The 19,870-nt window shown below is 44.5% G+C and overlaps 1 protein-coding gene across 4 annotated transcripts in view; it reads right to left on the bottom strand.

Moving 5' to 3' along the window:
* Positions 1 to 6,131: 6,131 nt before the first annotated feature.
* The window catches only part of ATP8B1 (ATPase phospholipid transporting 8B1), a 123,564-nt gene continuing 109,825 nt past the window's right edge, over positions 6,132 to 19,870 (bottom strand). For all 4 annotated transcript variants that reach the window (XM_066247566.1, XM_066247565.1, XM_066247564.1 and 1 more), the window contains 8 exons: positions 19,618 to 19,750; positions 18,334 to 18,622; positions 13,665 to 13,888; positions 12,290 to 12,373; positions 10,965 to 11,210; positions 10,520 to 10,658; positions 9,428 to 9,558; positions 6,132 to 7,805 (listed from right to left, as the gene is read on the bottom strand). In XM_066247566.1, coding sequence (XP_066103663.1) covers positions 7,587 to 7,805; positions 9,428 to 9,558; positions 10,520 to 10,658; positions 10,965 to 11,210; positions 12,290 to 12,373; positions 13,665 to 13,888; positions 18,334 to 18,622; positions 19,618 to 19,750 — 1,465 coding nt within the window. In that variant the 3' untranslated portion in view covers positions 6,132 to 7,586. The remainder of the gene's footprint in view (positions 7,806 to 9,427; positions 9,559 to 10,519; positions 10,659 to 10,964; positions 11,211 to 12,289; positions 12,374 to 13,664; positions 13,889 to 18,333; positions 18,623 to 19,617; positions 19,751 to 19,870) is intronic.

The raw sequence follows: 19,870 nt of genomic DNA, 5'->3' as shown, positions 1-19,870 counted from the left end.
AGGCACCCTCCGCTCAGTGTAAGTGGACTGTATAGGACCCCTGCCTCAAGTGAGGGATCCAGGCATGCACTCACCTGCGTTGGTACCACGACAGGACTTCTGCAACCATACCCAAGTGGACAGGCCAATCAAAGAGCGACCATCCGGGGCTTTGGCAGCTCTGTGCTTCCTACGGCACCCATGAAGTAATTGAAAGTGACCAGGGAACCCATTTCACTGGACACCTGGTCTAGGACTGGGTAGAGAACCAGCACATTAATTGGCTATTTTATCTACCTCATAATCTTACTGGAGATGGACTCATAGAACGAACAGACTGATGATGGGACGGCTCTGAAGACCGATACCGGCTCCCATCAAGGATGGACAATGTGCTTGGCGATTGCCTCCAGGTCTTGAATGAGGGGCTACGGGAGGACAAGCAGCCCTGGTGGCGTTGTTAACTCAAACCTGGTCGGCACCTGTGCGCGTGCAGCTGCAGTCCACACCGGACCTGTTGGGCAAGGCCCACAGAACAACGTGTCCCTGCCGGCCCTCAGGATGTTCCCGTGAGGAGGTGGTCCACTCTGATTTGGGATTGGACAGTACAGATTAGCCCCAAGTGGTGCTCCATCCTCTCCCCTTGGGGGCAGGGTCTGGCCTAGGCCCTGCCCTTGCAACCGGCTGTCTCAGGTAGTTGGCCACGGCAGTCAGACCGTTCCCAAGGAAACATATATACATCGCCTCAGTCTAGCGACCTAGGGCCCCACCTATACACCTATCCTCCACGGGGGCGGGGGCACAAACCCGGTGTGGGGTAGGAAACCAGGGCGTGCCCCTCAGAGTGTAACCGTGCTAACGAGTATCACAGGATCTAGAACTACCTGCAATTTACCTGATGGTGGGGATTTGCCTGTTCGTATTCTTATCTTACCTGTCCTATCATCCCGAGGCTAAGTATGGGTAACTCCTGTCTGCAGTGGGTGTGGACACTGCTAATGTCCAGACCACAGTGCATGCTGGCTGTGCTCGGACTTGCCCCGCCTCAGCGGCGGACCGCTTACCTTGGCAAACACATGCAGCCAGCCAGACAATGGACCTGGTTGCAGAGGTAGAAGCACACTGGCCCTGCTCTCAACACCACCAAAAGAACAGGTGTTCTGCCTCGTCCCGGAGGGCGTCCGGCGGGTTGGGAACCAGACCCGAGTGTGGTCCCGACTGCCTCTCCCTGCACTGTTTGGACTGGATTCGGCTGGCTGGACACCGTCCATGTTGAGTTACGCATCCTGGCCCCTCACTGCACTGAGAGAACTAATGGGACTGGTAATGTAACCTGCCCCATGGGGGGGCTGCCACAGGCACTTGTTCCCTGTACCATACTGAATGTTGTATGTACACCCCTGATAATGCCCACAAAGTCCCAAGCTACAGAAACAATTAAGAGGCCCCAGGGCATGACCTTATTACAACTTGGTGGTTATCCTTAGGAACAAACTTAAAATTCATGCTATTAAGCATTAAGGTATCTGTCTTTTCTTGCCATACTTGCTTGTAGCTTACACTGTATCTGCAGTATTTGGATACAATGTAGCACTGCTCAATCCACACAGGTTCTCCACAGGAAAAATTCCCCATAGATAGTGAGGCGGATTGGCAATGTTGGGGTGGAGTGTAGGGTTGATGCTGGACAGGGCCCGAGTGTAGGGCTGATGCTGGACAGGGCCCTTCCATTCCCCTGGCAGATGGCCCAGGGTCTGCGGCCGTTTGCTCTTGAAACTATGTCATGTTCTGCCAAGGAATAAACAGAGAAGGCTTCCCGTACCCCAACTCCCAGCACTTACTGCTCCCTGCCTTTGGCTTTGTGCCACTATTGTTTCACTGCTTTGTAAGCTGGACCTCTTGTGTGGCTGGTGCCGACGTCAGCTGACAGCCACCATGGTACTGTCTCTGTATGTAAGTAATAAAGTCTATGTCTGCTCCATCTGGTCCTCCTTGTAGTTTGTTTGGAATATCTGTGAGACAGGTGGACATACCTAGTCTGGAATTCCTGCATTACACTGTTCCTTAAAAAATGAAAATGAACAAGATGTTAAAGTGCTATTAGATGCCCACCCATTAAAGAGGTTGAATAATGATAATTCTGTGAAGTTGGGCCTTATCATTAAGATACCTGGTTTTACTTCATTTGGCTTTATTGCACTCCACAGATATTGCCTCTTCTTCTTCTTCTTTTTTTTTTTTTTTTTACATAAATTGAAGGCAAGATCCTCCATCTGCCCATCCCCCAAATTGAGACTGGCTGTATTGTGATTATCACTTTATAGTGGTGATCTGGGACAGAACCCACAATATCTTCAAGGTATGCCTGTATATTACCATAGGATACAGGATTCCATGACCCTGGTCTGGTTCCTTAAACTTTCTGAGCCATAGATTTTTTTTTTATTGTAAAATGATAATAATCCTTCTCCAGAAAGGTTTCTGTGAGGTTGACATGAGATCAAGTAAGCAAAAATGCCTGGTATGTGTCTGGCATCTACTGAGCCCCCTGAACTGGGATATAAATGGTAGTAATAGTAAGTCATTGTGATTCTCTTGTGTCATGACTGCACGAATCAAACCTTTAAGCCTTCAACCAAACAGCTGAGGGCTGCTGGTGCTCCCATCCCATTCTCTACCCTCACCCCACCCCGTCACCCTGGGGAGTTCTGGCCAGTTCAAATGCAGAGCTTTCCCACTGCCCCATCTCAGCAGGCGACCTGTCTCTTCCATCACGCCATTAAATAGGAGTTGTGACAGCCCTTCCCGAAAACCCTCAGACTTTTCTGCTTCAGGGCCCATCCTGTCCTCTAGCACAACGCAAGGAGCACCCTCCCTCCTGTGTTCTGGATCCCTCTCAGCTCTCCAATCCAATCTCTACAGTCCAACCACCAAGCCGATTGTCCCCTTGGCCAGCTGGCAACCTTCCCGACTTCCTTCTGCTCTCAGAGTCCACCTGACCTCCCTACATGCCCACCAGGCTGTGTGCCCTGGCAAATCCTTGCTTTCAAAAAGCACGGTTAACATCAGCCTGAGCGAATTTCTTTAGTGCATCATTCTGCATACAATGTGGGATTTGGGAGAGCCTTTAAGAAAGGTGAGGACAGTCAAGAGGGGTTGTGTCCTCGGAAGCCATGAAGAAGAACTCCCCCGGGTCAGTTTGAACAGCAGTTGTTGCGTCAGTTTAGCAAGCGATGAGGCTCTTAGGGGTTTCTGAGGCCCTGCTGATGATTTCTTGATTTATGAGTTGTTTTTCTTTGCTGTTGAAGCAGTTCATGAAAGTGCCTTCACCCCAAGCCACAGCATTCTATGAAATATTGCAGTCTTAGACAAAGCCAGTTAACTGAGAAGAGCTCTTCTTGGTCAATATTTCCTCAAGGTGTTTGCAATAACGAAATCTTAATGCAAATTTTCCAGAAACTTGAACCAGAACTCTACCTTTAGAAACAGTCCACTACACTCTTCAATAAGCATACATTTTCATGTTGGTCACAGAAAGTCTAAATGAGGAAGCTGATGGCAGGTGGGAATCCCAAAGCCAATGGTAACCCTAAACCTCCTATAGGATTTCCATAGACTGGCTTATTTATTATACTCCTCAGCTCAGCAGAACCACTTTAGAATGAAACTGCAAGATGACTCCCAGTGAGCAAATCGACTTCTATTCTCAAGGTCGATCACCTGGGAAAACAGGTTCCTGATGAGAAATGCTAAAGAACCCTCCCGGGTTGGCCTCACAAGCCGGATCCAGTATCTTCAATCCCCTGGTGGAAGAGAAACAGGGATGTGTTCCAGGGCTCATGCTCGCACTTCCAGAGCGACTGTTGTTGAACAGTGTCGGGCCAAAAGGAGCACTGGTAATCTCCCCAACCGCAGGTCCTAAACAGGTTATCTGGAGCAAGTAACCCAGATCCCAAATTGGGCAGGTGCACCCTAGGTTTTGAACCCCCATCCTTGGTGAGGAAGGTGGATTTCTCACCCAGGTTAGAATTTCCTTTCCTCTTACACTTATTGTAAACAGCTGCGTTAGGATTTTATTCAAGTTTACAGGCCAATTCCTGATTGCTTTTATATAGACTAATGGATGTCTTCCTATGCATCACACTACTGAGGTCATCTTAGCTGAGGGCTGGATGGCATAGAGGCAAACCTGGACTGGTCTTTCCACCGGGAACATTCTCTCAAAATCTGCTGGAGCTACCACTCTTTTGGCGTGACCTTAAGAAGTTACCCAGACTCTTCTGAAGGCAAACACTTGTTTGTATATCAACAGCCTAACAAAACGCACTGCTCTCTGCCTGTATCCATGAGTAGGAAGCTGCCACCTCTTTGGGTCCCCAGGCACCCACAGGGCGAAGTAAAGAACTGAGGCTCACTGGTCTAGTGAGAAATGTGTGGGCAAGGGAGACTCTCAAAGAGGATTTGTAAATTGGGAAAAATATCAACTCAAATGACTTTTTGGGGGGCTTAAATATCATTTCTGTTCTTTAGTTTTTGGAGTAGATAATATACTCATGTGGTTCAAAACTAAAAATTTTAAAAATAATTCCATATTTGTAGAAGTGGGCACCTGAAACCTGTATAAAATTCTGTTAAGTAGTGTCACCTAATAAATTCAATTAAAAGAAAACAATTTCATTTAAAAAATCTCACTCCTTACTTTCTTTATGTACTTAAAAACAGCTCCTTTTGAAGTATCAGTGATATGCAGTCATCCCTTGTTGGGAGTGCAGGTTTGGGCCCAGACCAATGCACAGAAACCAGTATCACAGTAAAGGGAACCACACCAATGTACTGGTTTCCCAGTGCACGTAGCAGTCGTGTATGCACTACACTGTAGTCTAATAACTGTACGGGAGCATTATACCTAAAAAACCCTCAAAACCCAATATATATACCTAAATTTAAAGATTTTGCTAAAAAAAAATGCTAGCCAGCATCTCAGCCCTCAGTGAGTGGAAATTTGCTTGTGGTGGGGGAGAGGGTTCCGTGTGGTGGGGGGAGAGGGTTCCTTGCGGTGGGGGGAGTGGGTTCCTTGCGGTGGGGGGAGAGGGTTCCTTGCGGTGGGGGGAGAGGGTTCCTTGCGGTGGGGGGAGAGGGTTCCTTGTGGTGGGGGGAGAGGGTTCCTTGCGGTGGGGGGAGAGGGTTCCGTGTGGTGGGGGGAGAGGGTTCCTTGCGGTGGGGGGAGAGGGTTCCGTGTGGTGGGGGGAGAGGGTTCCGTGCCTCGATGCTAATGGCTGACTGATCAGGGTGTTGGTTGCTAAAGGTTGGGTGGCTCTGGCCAGTTTGCCACATCTACTGACTCTTCCTTTCGTGAATGATTTCCCTGTAGCATTAGACCCATGATAAAAATTCCTTCACAATTGGACTTAATTCTCTCAACACTGACATTGCTTTATCAGCTAACTTTATGAATTGACGCGGTCTGCCATTCAAGTCTGATCACCTTTTCTCAGTCAACCCACAACCTACCAACACATAGAACTCTGCCTCTCACTTTTATTTCTCACCACTAGAGGGACCCCTGAGCTTCTTTAACAACCTGCAGGCATACATACAGTCTTATCACAGTGGTCCCCAACCTTTTTTGGGCCACAGACCCGTTTAATGCCAGAAAATATTTTCATGGACTGGCCTTTAGGGTGGGACGGATAAATGTATCATGTGATCAAGACAAGCGTCAAGAGTGAGTCTTAGACGGATGGAACAGAGGGAATCTGGTCATTTTTTAAAAATAAAACATCGTTCAGACTTAAATATAAATAAAACGGAAATAATGTAAGTTATTTATTCTTTCTCTGTGGACTGGTACCAAATGGCCCACAGGCCGGTACCGGTTTGTGGCCCGGAGGTTGGGGACCACTGTTTTATCATATATATACCATTGTAAAATAAAATAAATAACCAACTGAAAAGGTATTTTAAAATATTATACTTTCCTCCCTGGCCTGGTAGCTCAGTTGGTTAGAGCATCATCCCAATGCACAAAGGTTGCTGATTTGATCCCCGATCAGGGCACATATAGGAACAGATCAATGTTTCTGTCTGTTTCTCTCTCTCTCTCTTCCTTCCTCTCTAAAATCAATAAAAATTTTTAAAAAATTATACTTACCAAAGGTTTTACTAAATCATTTATTTTTTAAACAAAAATATACATTAAATCTCAGATTTACAGAATGTAGAAATAATTTATCCAAAGTAATTTGCATTTTAAAATTGTTACTATTGCACCCAGCAACATTAAGTCTTTGACACATTTGCATTGTCGAGCTTTCCCACAATTCGCAAAACAGGAGAGAAATCTGAAACAGAGAATTGTACAAGCTAACTGTTCTTTACACACGCACACACACAAAAACCCAACTTAAATTTTTTTTATCAACAAGATAAAGAGAAGTTGTAAACTTTCAGAAACTTGCTTCCATAAAGAGCCATACATTCTTTTATCACACCTAGAAAATGAAGTATGTACATGCTGAGATTTCCTCACAGGAATTCAATGGGACAGATACAGTGAAGGCTCGCAGCCTACAGACCAGACTGAAAACGCACCTGCATTTTCACTAAAATATGGAAACTGAAAGACAGAGCATGAGAAAAGCTTCTGGAAAAATAACTTCTGCCTCTCAGTCTTTGAAACGTGGCTTTCAATGGCCCTTGCTCTCAAGATACAAGTGAAAAAGGGTGAGGTCTCTGTTCAAGTCTCTTATAAAACACTTTACACGTAGGCAGGCACAGGTTTGCTTTTCAAAAGAAAGCTTTGCAAAGTATTCTGCAATTTATCACTGATAGCCTCAGTATTTTAAACATTTTTTTAAAAGTCCATACATATTTAAATGATTTTGGGGGGGCAGGGTGGGGTGGTGAAAGTAGGGAATAACTCATCTGGTACTATAGGAAGTGCCTAAAATAATGGAATAGTAAGAGTAAAGGTATGTGATGTGCTGTTTTAACCTCATAGTAAACAGAAACAAATGGAAACCTTGTACTTATAAAATCTGAAGTAATTTTCTTTGATTGAACTGAATAATTAAACCAATTTGAGAACACGAAACCATGCAGCCCATTGACAACTCTGAAAATATACGGGGCCACTGAGCTCCCAGGTGTCCAGCATTCTGGCATCTTTTGTCATTACCATTAACAAATTTTGGATGAAGGTGGCCCACAAGAGGAAAAGGACTCCCTGGGAAATTCTCCTTGAAGATCCATCCCAGCCTGAAAACTCGAATTCTAATTTTAGACTGCAATATCATTTAAGTTGAAACACAAGACGTTTTCTAATTCTGTGGTCCTAGATAGAGACTTCCCTTTGAATCTTCATGGACATAAACAGTTAAACAACAGGACTTTTAAAAAACGGCATTCTTGGCTTTGCTATTGCTTAATAGTCCAACCCAAGTAGTTTGTCATCAAGGTTATGCCTTCCACATCCTTGTGACAAGCTCAGTTTTTTTTGTTTGTTTGTTTGTTTTGTTTTTGTTTTTGAAAATAGTCCTGAGAGTTGCATAAAAAAATAGACATTTCCTCTGCACGACAGCTGCTCTGCAGGCCGGGGAGGCTGGGGCTCAGCTCTCCACGGTCCGCCGGTACTCTGCAGTGCCGTCGGCGACGATGGCGTCCAGGGGCGAGCGCTTCTTGCGGAGGCTGCGCCCCGTGGAGATGAGGTCCGCGTAACCCCGCTGGTGCGAGAAGGCGTAGGCCGAGCGACGCGAGGACACGCCGCGGCGGAAGGGCCGCCTCTTCCACTGCTCCTCGGCTTTTAACCGTTTGCGATGCTTCTGGATCTGCAGAGGAAGAGAGGGGCCGAGGCTAAGTCGCGTGGAGAGGAAGGCCTGGGGTGGCAGAGGGAGCCCGGCCAAAAAGGCGGGGACAGGGGCAAACATGAATGGGGCAGCTCTACCAGGCCTTCTCACCCATGTGGAGGTGGGCATCGCTGCCCTCACTATAGACGAGGCCGCTGAGAGAGAGAGGGAGAGACAGGGTATGTGAGGTTTCCAAGGTATCGGAGCTAAAAGACTGGTACCGAAGGTCCTAAACTTGTACCCTTTCCAGTTCCTAAATCAGGCCGGTGCAGGTTCGGGAGAAAATGCTTCCCCCTGTTGCTATTGCACACACTTGTCGGGGAAAAGGGAGACCAGGAGGGTCACTGCAGGTTGCCTACCTAGCACCCACTCTCTGGTGGGGACTGAGTTTATTCGGGTACCGCTCCCCGGACAGCAGCATGTCTCCTGGGATGTGGATGGCACTCCCAGGGCTGGGACTGCTTGACTTCCCTTGCTGGTACTAGGCCAGGAATGGCATGAGACCTAATTCTGGCCAAAGGGACTAGAGGGAAGTATGCCGAGTCCTGCCATGAAAAGTTCCCAGGCTCCTAAGTGAAAGTGAGAGAGTAATCCCCTGGATATTGGCACATTAGTCAGCCACCACTGGAGCTGCTGTGGAGTCGCCCTCTGGCTTGAAGATGTAGCTAACAGCAGAGGGGAGAGATGGAAAGAACCCCTGTACTCTTTAAGTTGCTCAACATTAAGTTGCTCATCAACAGAGCCTGAAGCCTGCTAATTACGTGAGTTGAGATGATGCCTTATTGTTCAGCTATAGCTTTCTGTTACTTGTATCTCAAAGGGTCCAGCTCCAAGGTGACATTTTTTATTAAATGAAGGGGAAAAAAATAAAATGAAGGAATATTTGCATGGCAGAATGTTAATAGTGTATTTGTAAAATGGAGAGGATAGATATTTGGGGGTTCTATACTATTCTCCCTTTTATGTTTGATAATTTTTATAACAAAAAAGCAAACAAAAAGGCCAATCCTGAAGGACGTACTTGCAAGATGGAGTTAAAGAAAGACAAGTAGTCATTAAGAAATGTTCAAGCCCTGGCCGGTTGGCTCAGCGGTAGAGCGTCGGCCTAGCGTGCAGAGGACCCGGGTTCGATTCCCGGCCAGGGCACACAGGAGAAGCGCCCATTTGCTTCTCCACCCCTCTGCCGCGCTTTCCCTCTCTGTCTCTCTATTCCCCTCCCGCAGCCAAGGCTCCATTGGAGCAAAGATGGCCCGGGCGCTGGGGATGGCTCTGTGGCCTATGCCCCAGGTGCTAGAGTGGCTCTGGTCGCAACATGGCGACGCCCAGGATGGGCAGAGCATCGCCCCCTGGTGGGCAGAGCGTCGCCCCTGGTGGGCGTGCCGGGTGGATCCCGGTCGGGCGCATGCGGGAGTCTGTCTGACTGTCTCTCCCTGTTTCCAGTTTCAGAAAAATGGAAAAAATAAAAATAAAAAAATAAAAAAATAAATGTTCATACCAGGCTTTGCAAGAGCTTAGAGTTGTGCAGAAAAGCAGTTTTGGGAAATGCTTGTTTTGATTTCTGAGGGGGCACTCAGAGTTAGGAGAAAGACGATTTTTTTCTGTACCTTATCACTTTCTGATGGCCAAATGGTCATGGACAAGAAGCGTGTGGCAATGACGGGCAGTAAGCACACTGCGACAGTCAAAATGATGGTCAACCAAATGTACGGCTGTCTCAGAGCATTTGAAGCAGTGCCTGCAAGAAACGTGGAGAAGGAGTCACAGGGTCCTTTCCTCCCACGGGCGTAGCTCCTGTTCCGTAGTCTGTATTTGGATTCTCTGTGCAGCTTTACAACCTCCCAAATCACTCCCTCACTGCTCAAGAAACGAACATTTTGAAATCAGACTAAGCAAAACAAAATCTGGAAGGTAAATTCTTTGGAACAAGGCAAATAAATGTGCACAAGTAAACAAGGCGGGGAATTTGTTGACATTACATTGAATAAAAATGAAAAATTAGGATACCTGTTCTTCCAATTTTTTAGGAACTTAAAAAAGTACTTTCTAATTTACAGTTTGGGTTTGAAACTCCAAATACTCATTAGTGTGGTAGGTTTTGTAGTAGGTGTTTTATACAAATTATGCCATTTAATCAGTTCTGAGAGATGAGGATTACCTGCCTCACCATGTAAGGAAATTTGAGTTGTGGAGAAATAATTTGCCCAAGGTACGAGAACTACTGTACTCCCTCATGTATAAGATGCATATTTCCCTGAAAATTCTGGGGTCTAAAAACAGGGTGTGTCTTATACCGTGGTTGTAGATATTTTTACTTGCATTTTCCGCTTTTTCGTGCTTGTTTGTGCACTCATTGTTGAAGACAGTGATTCGTCATCAGACACTGATAGGACAAGCTAATGGATGGGAGTTTTGACAGTGATGAGGAGTTATATAAATTTTACGATGAATTAAACTTGAGTTCAATAACTTTATGTAATACATTTTCCCCCAAATTTTGGGCTCCCAAATTAAGGTGCATCTTATACATGGGAGCATTACCACCCTTTCAACCTACTACTGTCATTCAGTTTCTGCTCAGGACATTAAATTTCACTAGCCATAATTTATAGCTCTGTGTATATACTTACTCAGAAGTCTTATCAGACTCTAGTGATATTTTCCTGTACATTTATTTTTGGAATTCAGAAAATACCAACCTGTAAATTGAAATGCAGATGGAAAGAGAACATGTATCCCAGCACTATGGAAGTCAAACATGATGCCAAAGTAGAGCGCAATGCTTCCAAAAATGGAAAAAGCATTCACGAAAGTCCAGTAAGAGGTATCCAAGCCAATCTGTTGGGAAACCGGAGAAAAACAGAGCACTCACTTCAGGAAGTTAGCAAGAAATAAAGGATCTCAGGAGTCTGAAAACAGAATTCAGCGACTGAGGCATGATTTGGCTTGAATTCTAAACAGTCCAACTATCCTTGGCTCAGGCAAGACAACATAGGAAATGTGCTTTGTTACAAGCGTTGAAAACAGCATTTGTATTTCATAAAGTGGCAGAGGCTCAGCTGGAGGGAAAATGGGAGCCAGCTGGTCTGTGTACGGAAAACAGGTACCAACGGATGCTGAAAACAGGTGACTAAAGCCACGTACTTGGAAATTGACTGTTATCACAAGAGCAGAGGCGATTGTGACAGCAAAAGATTGGTAGTCTGAGGGGGCCTCTCCATCCTGTCCCACGGTCTGCAGGTAGGCTCCCAAAGGGATGAAGAAGAGGATCATCGATGTCAAAACCCCATGCGATAAGCTTACGAAGAATCTCTTATAGTTGAACAATAGGTCTCTCTGTCCCATTACATATAATCCAGGGAATCGGAGGCTCAGTTTGTCACTCACATCCTTAAGGGGAAAACACAATTAAGAGTTGTGTGCCATCCATCAAGAATCGTAGAACTCAGAAAAATACAACTTATGTGTCACAAACAGTTTCAACTTAGGTTTTATGAAGGCAAAAACCAAACAAGAAAAATTGTGAACAGTTTTGGTGTACAGAGTTCAACCTCATTACTTTAGTCCAAGGAAGGGCACTATTTTGCTATTGATGCTAAGGAAGCAAATTAAAATGTCAAAAAATGTAAAGAGGCTGTTTTTACCTCAAGAACATATTGTTTGCAATTCTTTGGGAAAGTATTTTCACATACAAGTTGATAAGTTCATTCCAAGTTAGTGTTTGATTTATTCATTGAAGGATTTTCTCTTAAGAATTACTACTAGAAAGAATGTAGACTGGTTTGGGAATTACACACATAAGTTTTGACAAGTGTTAAAATAATTTACTTTAAAAAATGAGTACAGCCTGACCGGGCGGTGGTGCAGTGGATGGAGTGTCGGACTAGGATGCAGGGTACCCAGGTTCGAGACCCCAAGGTTGCCAGCTTGAGCGCGGGCTCATCTAGTTTGAGCAAAGCTCACCAGCTTGGACCCAAGGTCGCTGGCTTCAGCAAGGGGTTACTCGGTCTGCTGAAGGCCCACGGTCAAGGCACATGTGAGAGGGCAGTCAATGCACAACTACGGTGTCGCAACGAAGAACATGATTGATGCGTCTCATCTCTCTTCGTTCCTGTTTGCCTGTCCCTATCTATCCCTCTCTCTGACTCTCTGTCTCTGTAAAAACAAATGAACAAACAAAAACAAACAAAAAATGAGTACATTATTCTAGAGATATTCAATACTGTCAAGTGTCTTATTAATGTCTCAGTGTCCAAAAGAAGGTTATAAATTCTCCTCAATGAATTCTACCCTGCCACAGAAGTCTTCTTACTATCCAACAAGAAGCACAGCGTTACTCTTGTTGCTTGGCCATAGAACTACAATAGGATTCACTCAGAACCAAGTGAAAACTAAAGGGATGCATTGAAATATGTCCTTTGGACTTCTCTGAGAGGCATTCGGTGTCCTCGTCCGCACAAGGCCCCTACCTGGTCGAGCAGCCCCATGAGGAGCACGGGCAGGCTGGTGTACAGCACGTTGTAGAGGGTGATGAACCAGTCTTCATATGCGGTCTGTGAGGAGATTACAGAGTCTGTCACCAACCAAGAAATAGTGCCAGCCTAGCCGACTTGTTTTCATCTGCTCTGTCAAAGCAGGGGTGCCCCAGGTGAGGGGGAACTTCTGCCTTAGCAAACACCCCTCATCTTCACCTGCAGATGGCATGAGTCTGTCTAATGGGCAGAATCAAAAACCATTCCACAGAAACCATCTTTACTCCTAAATAAGTGGGGGATATACCCCAAAATGTTTTTGGGAAAGGAGTCTATTCTATTCAAATAAAGCTGGAAATTGAGTCAATATTTAAATCCTTACATTCCTTAATGAATTAGAATACATAAGACCCATTTAAAAGCACATAAGTACCATTTAGATGTTCTTCACTTTTATCTTGCAAGTTCAGCATTGCCATTCAAACATTTTGTAAAACAATTTGATACATAGGATATGTCGCAGAATTGTGCACCTGGAACCTGCATAATTTTGTTACCCAGCATCACCCAATACATTCAATAAAAAGGAAAAAGGAAAAAGAGAATTTGACGGAATATTAGAACTGTGCTTCTGAAAGGGATAAGTCAGGCTGTGCACACACCCACCCTCGGGGTGGGACAGAGGAAACAGGCTTACTCAGCACCAGTGAGGATATACAGTCCTGCCCGGAAACAGAAAGAAGGCCCTAGCCCTGCTCAAGGCCACTCCTGCTCTGGTGTCTCAGGCTGATCTGACACCATCTCTCTGTGACATAGCATCACAGGTTTGCACAGTCACAGACACTGACTTGAGTTCATTTTATTCTAACGATATTTTTCTGTTAAATCGCTATTTTAACATATTACATATGCCCACCATTGCTGTTTCAGCACAAACTAAAATTAATAAAATCTGGCAACAAATGGAGACATGATAATGGATCTATGATCTGAAATTTACATAATCCCTTTAGCTTTGGTCACAATATAATATTATCCTTTCAAAGTTGAACAAATCATTATCACTGTTCTTTAATGGCAAGGTAGCTTAGAAAAACACTTAAGGTGAAGGCAAAGACACAAACGTAAGCCAACAGATTTGAACTCTGTATAATTTTGTTATAACTAGTGCCACCTAATAAATTCAATTTAAAAAAATAAACAAAATACAACCAAAATACCAGGAACAAACTCTACCCTTTTAAAGGCAAAATAAAATATCGTTAAAGCACCAGAAACATTTTTAGAAAAGTAATCTATATCTTAATCTGTCCCTCAGCTATTAGGGACAGAACCTCCAAACCACAAATCAAGCGAATAAAGACGATGTTACCTGTGCAGAGTACCCATTGAAGAAGGAGTACCAAAAGTGAACCAAAGTAAATGCAAAGTTTTTATAAAAGAAGTATCGCAGGAACTTGCACATTCTGATGTAAGACCACCGGCCATGCACCAGCAGCAGTCTCTGCAGGTATCTGAACTGAGCAAAGGAATAGTCACTGGACATGACAGCTTGCATGCCTTCTTGTCCACTTATTCCAACGCCGATGTGCGCAGCTGTGGGGCAGAGAGAGAAGGTACCATTAGGCATAAGCCTATTGGAAGGTAAAACATCGAGATGATACTCTTTCCATAGTAATATGAAGAATTGCCATCCATGAAATACTAACTATGAAAATTCTTGCTCATCAACCCTTACTCTAGCTTCTGAACTCAATTCAAAGTCAGGAGTACAAGTTGCTAAACAGACCACTTGGTGGGGCCTCCATAAATATCTATGAAAGGATCTCAGGTGGGTGGGGAATTCCATTTGGATGATCTCGTAAACTATCCTTCCCACCCACAGGGTGAGCCTCTGGCACCCACATGCACTAGTGTGCCCCTGACTCCCCAGGCACAGCTAAGCCAGCCACGGAAGGACACATAATCTATGCAGAGACTATGAACTGGCTCTCTCAACCTTCATTCCACTCCATTCTAACTGGAGATGGGGACACAAATAAAACCCCTGCATTCCCCGGACTCCCGCACAGCGAGGTTCTCCTGGTTTCCCTCCTAACGTCTAAATATAGGCACCTAGACTTTCCTGAAGTTCCAAATGTGGTTTTAAATGCCTCCCAATAGACCCCTTCAGAATTCCTTAAGTGTGAATTAAGTTCCACTGTTTCATCCCACTTGATACTTGAAAGCAGAGGTGAACTGCAGCCCAGCATCACTTCCTACTTTGGCATTTCGGCACCAGAGTTCAAGTCCATTCTCCAGCTGCCAGATGCAGGTGTTGACTGACAACAGCAAAGCCTTCTTAACTGACAAACTCCTCAGGGGACCCTCAAAGTAGCCTCTCCTCTAGTGAGTGATACCAGGTGTTAGACATAGCCTAAAACCAGCTTCTTCTGTTCAGCCAGAACTGTTTATGAGTACCTGCTCACCTGTATTAACCACTTCCTGCTTAAAGTCCCTCAAGGGGTCTACTTCCTGTCCTGTGCCCTGACGGATAGAAAACCCAAGCTGGCAGATCAGTCTGCTGGCATTTGGAATTACAATTGAGGTGTGTATGTGTTTGAAACTTTAACATATAAATTCTTGAAGTGTGGGATATATATATTTCTCTGAGGGGTTCTGAAGGCAGAGAGCTTAGTTATCTAGAGAGGGACAGACTGACAGACACTGGGTTCAATGTGAAACTCAAGGGCCTGGCTTCTTGAGCAGCATGAGACATTTTTGTATCTCTTAAAATAAGTTTCTTCTTGTCTTAAACTAGTTTTAGGTGTTCTCCAACACATGTAATCACAAGAGGTTTAACTAAAATACTATGAAACTTTTGAAAACTTACTCATGGACTACCATTAACTTAAGACACATTTCCCCCCAGTATGTAGGGGGGGAAGGTTTCTGGAATAGGTAAAAAAGTGAAAGTCACAATTTTACTCATTCTTCCAATAGTCACTAAGTCACCTATTCAGTGTAGAAAATCACACACTTTTTCTAGGTATCAGAGGTCATGAAAGTGAAGAGAGAGTGACATCATTTAGAGAACTTGTGTTTGGAGAACACAGCCTATTACTCAGACCCTAAAGAGTGACTGCCAACTCAGCCGAGTTTCCAACTAAAAGAACCTCCAAGAATCCTTCCCCATTTGCAGAACACAAGGTCTGGCAAATTCACAACATAGTGACTTGTCCAAACCAAGGTTTCCAACAATACTTTGCAATTCTAAAAAATTGCAGAGTAAATTGCATCTCATTCAGTATTTATGACCTCTTTCAAAACACACAACTATCTCATATGACCAGTCATGATTGCCAACTGCTCTTTCCTACCAAACCATGGCTTCCTTTCCCGAACAAGCAACAGAGGAGAATGTGATTCTGTGTGAGCTGAGGCCTGGGATCCCCTGCCCCAGACCAGCATCTGGTCTAGCCCTGCAGTTGTGCAGACCAAGTACAGTCTGTGAAATGATTCACAGGGTGAGTCTATGCAACGGAACACATGCACTTCATGAGGCCACACTGCTTTCCCCCCTAACATCTAAATATAGACACCTAGACTTTCCTGAAGTTCCAAATGTGGTTTCAAATGCCTCCCAATAGACCTCTTCAGAATTCCTTAACAAACAGCTCATTTCCTCAAGCCTTTCTGCCTCTGTCTTCCCTGTGAAATGCTGCTTGCTCATTCTCAGGGTCTAAGACCAAGAGCAGCTTATCACCTAGCAGTAGACATCTTTAGGCACAAGAGAGGGAGAGGCAGCATCTGAGAGTCCTTGGGTCCTTGCTAGGGCCAAAAGCGTGCTGGTGGCCGCAGTTCCCTCCGCTTCCACTACATGACTCGGCTAAGCACGAAACCCACTCACGAATGGTCAGACCTTTTGGGTTTTTGACACTTAAATTTCACTTTACTTCTTTATAAACAACAAGCCCTGGTTTTGGTTTGTTTTTCTGTTTGGTTTTTTTTTCTGTATATTGTTCTGGATGCAGTGAAAAAGATGACAGTTTTGCAAAGTACAAAAAGGCACTAAAAATACTTAGGTCAAGCTACTGACTTCCAGCGAGACCTCAGAGTTCCTTGGTTTTTATCCCACATGGATGCTCCATAGGTTACACAGAGAAGCACCTGCCCAATAACAGAGCTTAAGGACATTTTTCAGACACCTTAAGGAAAACAAGTCTCTTTAAGGTTATCTGTGTTGACTTCTGTAATTCCTTTGCTATCAGTTGGTGAATCGGGAGGGACAAAAACATTTTCAAGTCTAAGTCATATAATCAGAGGGTAAATCTGCAAGGTAAACCCCTGGGCCCCTCAAATATCTAGAAGTCTGCATTATAACTGAATAGAAGTAACACTTGAGTTCCTTGCCCTTTTCGTACAGCTAGTGATGTTAATGAGAGAAAATGGACAAGGAAGAACTGGTGCAGAGGAAAGAAACAGATCTGATTCAGAGCAAGGAATTCCAATGGCCGGGGAGCACAAACACGTGCAAACCACAGTGGAGAGGGTTAAGTGTCAGTGGCAATGGACACGTAATAAAGAAGCAAGAAGACGTACATTGTACAGCTGACTTCTGTTGAGGAAGATAAAGTTGGAATATTCTTAGTGTCTATCAAGGAGGAGGAGAGACTCTAAGAAAAGAAGACAGATGCATGAGTCACAAAATAGGCTGAATATAAAATCTACTTAAACAGAATGCAGTAAGCTACCCGGCACAACAGGACATGCATATACATATGTAATCATATAATCATTCATCCTAATAATAACATCACAAAGCTGGAGGAGGTGTCGGAGATAACGTTCTTGTTTTCAGGTGAGCTTGTTGGTTCCGGTCTCACTACTTTGCATATTGTCACGATAAGATCTCTCTTATAGTAATATAAAAGGGACCAGGATTCAGACATGTTGATGACAGTTTCATTCCACCAGCTTTAATGCCAGCACAACTGTATTTACTCTGTATGAGGAGATTGAATCCTTTAATTTGCAGGAACCCAGGGTCCTCCCACCAGCAGAAAGGCCCTTGGCAGTCTCCTAGGGAGTTCAGGAGGACAGTGAGACTATTCTGGAGCTTTGCTTCAATGCCAAGTGTTTTATGCTGAGCTAACTCCAGGTCTCTCAATGGTGAAGTTCTAACAGATTTACCAAAGGCAAGAAGAAAGGCCCAGAAAAAAATGCTGAGGGGAGAATAATCTCAAAACAAATACCAGAGAGCCTGACCAGGCGGTGGCGCAGTGGATAGAGCGTCGGACTGGGATGCAGAGGACCCAGGTTCGAGACCCCAAGGTTGCCAGCTTCAGTGTGAGCTCATCTGGTTTGAGCAAAAAGCCTACCAACTTGAACCAAAGGTTGCTGGGTCCAACAAGGGGTTACTCAGTCTGCTGAAGGCCCGTGGTCAAGGCACATGTGAGAGAGCAATCAATGAACAACTAAGGTGTTGCAACGCGCAATGGAAAACTAATGATTGATGCTTCTCATCTCTCTCTGTTCCTGTCTTTCTGTCCCTGTCTGTCCCTCTCTCTGACTCACTCTCTGTCTCTGTAAAAAAGATATATAAATAAATAAAAAATAAATAAAAATAAAAACAAATACCAGAGAGAGTTCAATGCTGTATACTAAGCTTAGCAGAAATTTAAACAAAATTTAGTAATTAGCAGGATTTTTAATAAACCCTAAAGAAATATGGGAGAAGCAGAAGGAGAGAGAGAGAAAAAAAAAAACAATAACAAATCCCAGCATGTAAAAGAGGGAACCGAGGATAAATCCGCCCATGTGGAACTTGTCTGCCACCTGGCACTCTGTGAGGGTCACTGTCATGCCTGCTCTCTCTGGCTGGGTGGACTGCAAACTCCCTGCGGGCACGGTCGCAGGCGTAGCCATCATGGTAGGGAACCTTGGTAAAGCACTTGCTTTACAGAAGCCTCAGCAATGAAATCGGGGAAAACGACCCTCAAAAATGTTCCTGCCATTTCTTGAGTGATTCGCGTTGAGCTGGCTGCCAGTGTAAGACTCACTTTTGATCATGTTGACATCATTGGCCCCATCTCCGATCGCCAGCGTGATGGCTTTCTTGTACCTCTTCACCAGGTCCACCACCATGGCCTTCTGCTTGGGGGTGACGCGGCAGCAGATGACCGCGCTGCACTCGCAGGCCAGGTCCACGAAGTTCTTCTGTCGCTGTTCTTTCTTGGCTTCCAGTCTCCTTTTACTTTGCGTTCGCATTCGTCTCTCTTCTTCTGTCTTCGGGAACTTCAGCTTCAGGATCTTACTCGTCTTGGTCTTTTTCTCTAGAAGAATTTCATTCTGTGAACATGCAGAGGAAAAGGATTACACCCATTTTAGTTTTTTGTCGTTGTTGTTTTATTGTGAGGCAGGGAGACAGAGAGACATGTACCCTGACCAGGATCCACCCAGCAAGACCCCTAGGGGGAGATGCTCTGCCCATCTGGGGCCACTGTTCCGTTGCTTAGCAACTGAGCTATTTTAGCACCTGAGGTTGGCCATGGTGCCATCCTCAGTGTCCAGGGCCAACTTGCTCGAATGAGCCATGGCTGTGTGTGGGGGTGGGGGGAGAGGGAGGGGAAAGGAGAGAGAGAGAGAGAGAGAGAGAGAGAGAAAGAAAAGGAGGAGAAGTGGAGAAGCATATGGTCTTCTCCTGTGTGCCCTTACTGAGAATTGAACCCAGGACTTCCACATGCTGGACGATGCTCTATCACTGAGCAAACTGACCAGGGCCCAACCATGTTAGTTTTTATATCAAGAGTCCCATTCCCAAAAACCAGATAGAAGGTGACAGAAGACAATTTGACTCTGGGTGAGGGGTATGCAGCATAATCAAATGTCAAAATAATCTGGAGATGTTTTCTCGAAACATATGTACCCTGATTTATCAATGTCATTGCATTAAAATTAATAAAAATAAGATAAAAAAAAAAGAGTCCCATTCCCAAGATTTCAATAATGTGAAGGACAATTCTTGGATTATATCACTGACTACATTGTCCTATTTATAAAACATTTACTATAAAAATTTAGAAAATAAAAAGAATGTACAAAGAAGAAAATTTCAAATAACCATTGATTGATAAACCAGGAATAAGCACTGTTACCCGTTTGGTGTAATTCCTTTCATACATCATAGAACATTAAGTCTCAAACTTGGGAAACTGCATTTTTATGTGTAGGCTAACAGATTTTGAGGTTAGCAGTTAATATGACAAACTATCCAGAGTTGGGCCATAACAAACTGCTTTACTTTGAGCCAAAGGCACAGACAGCTACCTGAATGCTGTACGTACCAACCAAGAGCCCGTGATTATTAAGGCACGGTTTCCGCCAGATGGAAAGAAGGGCTCGTGCACTGGGGGTAAGAATTTTGCATAGACTCCACCTCTATTCCTCTGGTTCTCCACCCTTGTGTTAAGAAGAGCACTGGGGAAAAGAAATATACATGTTTAAAGTACAAGGTCATAAACAGGCCCCTGACTGCGAGATAATTTTGATATATAATCTCTTTTAACATTGTGGTATAAAACATAACAAAATTTCTCA

Source organism: Saccopteryx bilineata, chromosome 11 (assembly GCF_036850765.1).
Source record: "Saccopteryx bilineata isolate mSacBil1 chromosome 11, mSacBil1_pri_phased_curated, whole genome shotgun sequence".
Classification (NCBI taxonomy): domain Eukaryota; kingdom Metazoa; phylum Chordata; class Mammalia; order Chiroptera; family Emballonuridae; genus Saccopteryx; species Saccopteryx bilineata.
This window is presented reverse-complemented; position numbering and strand designations above follow the sequence as displayed.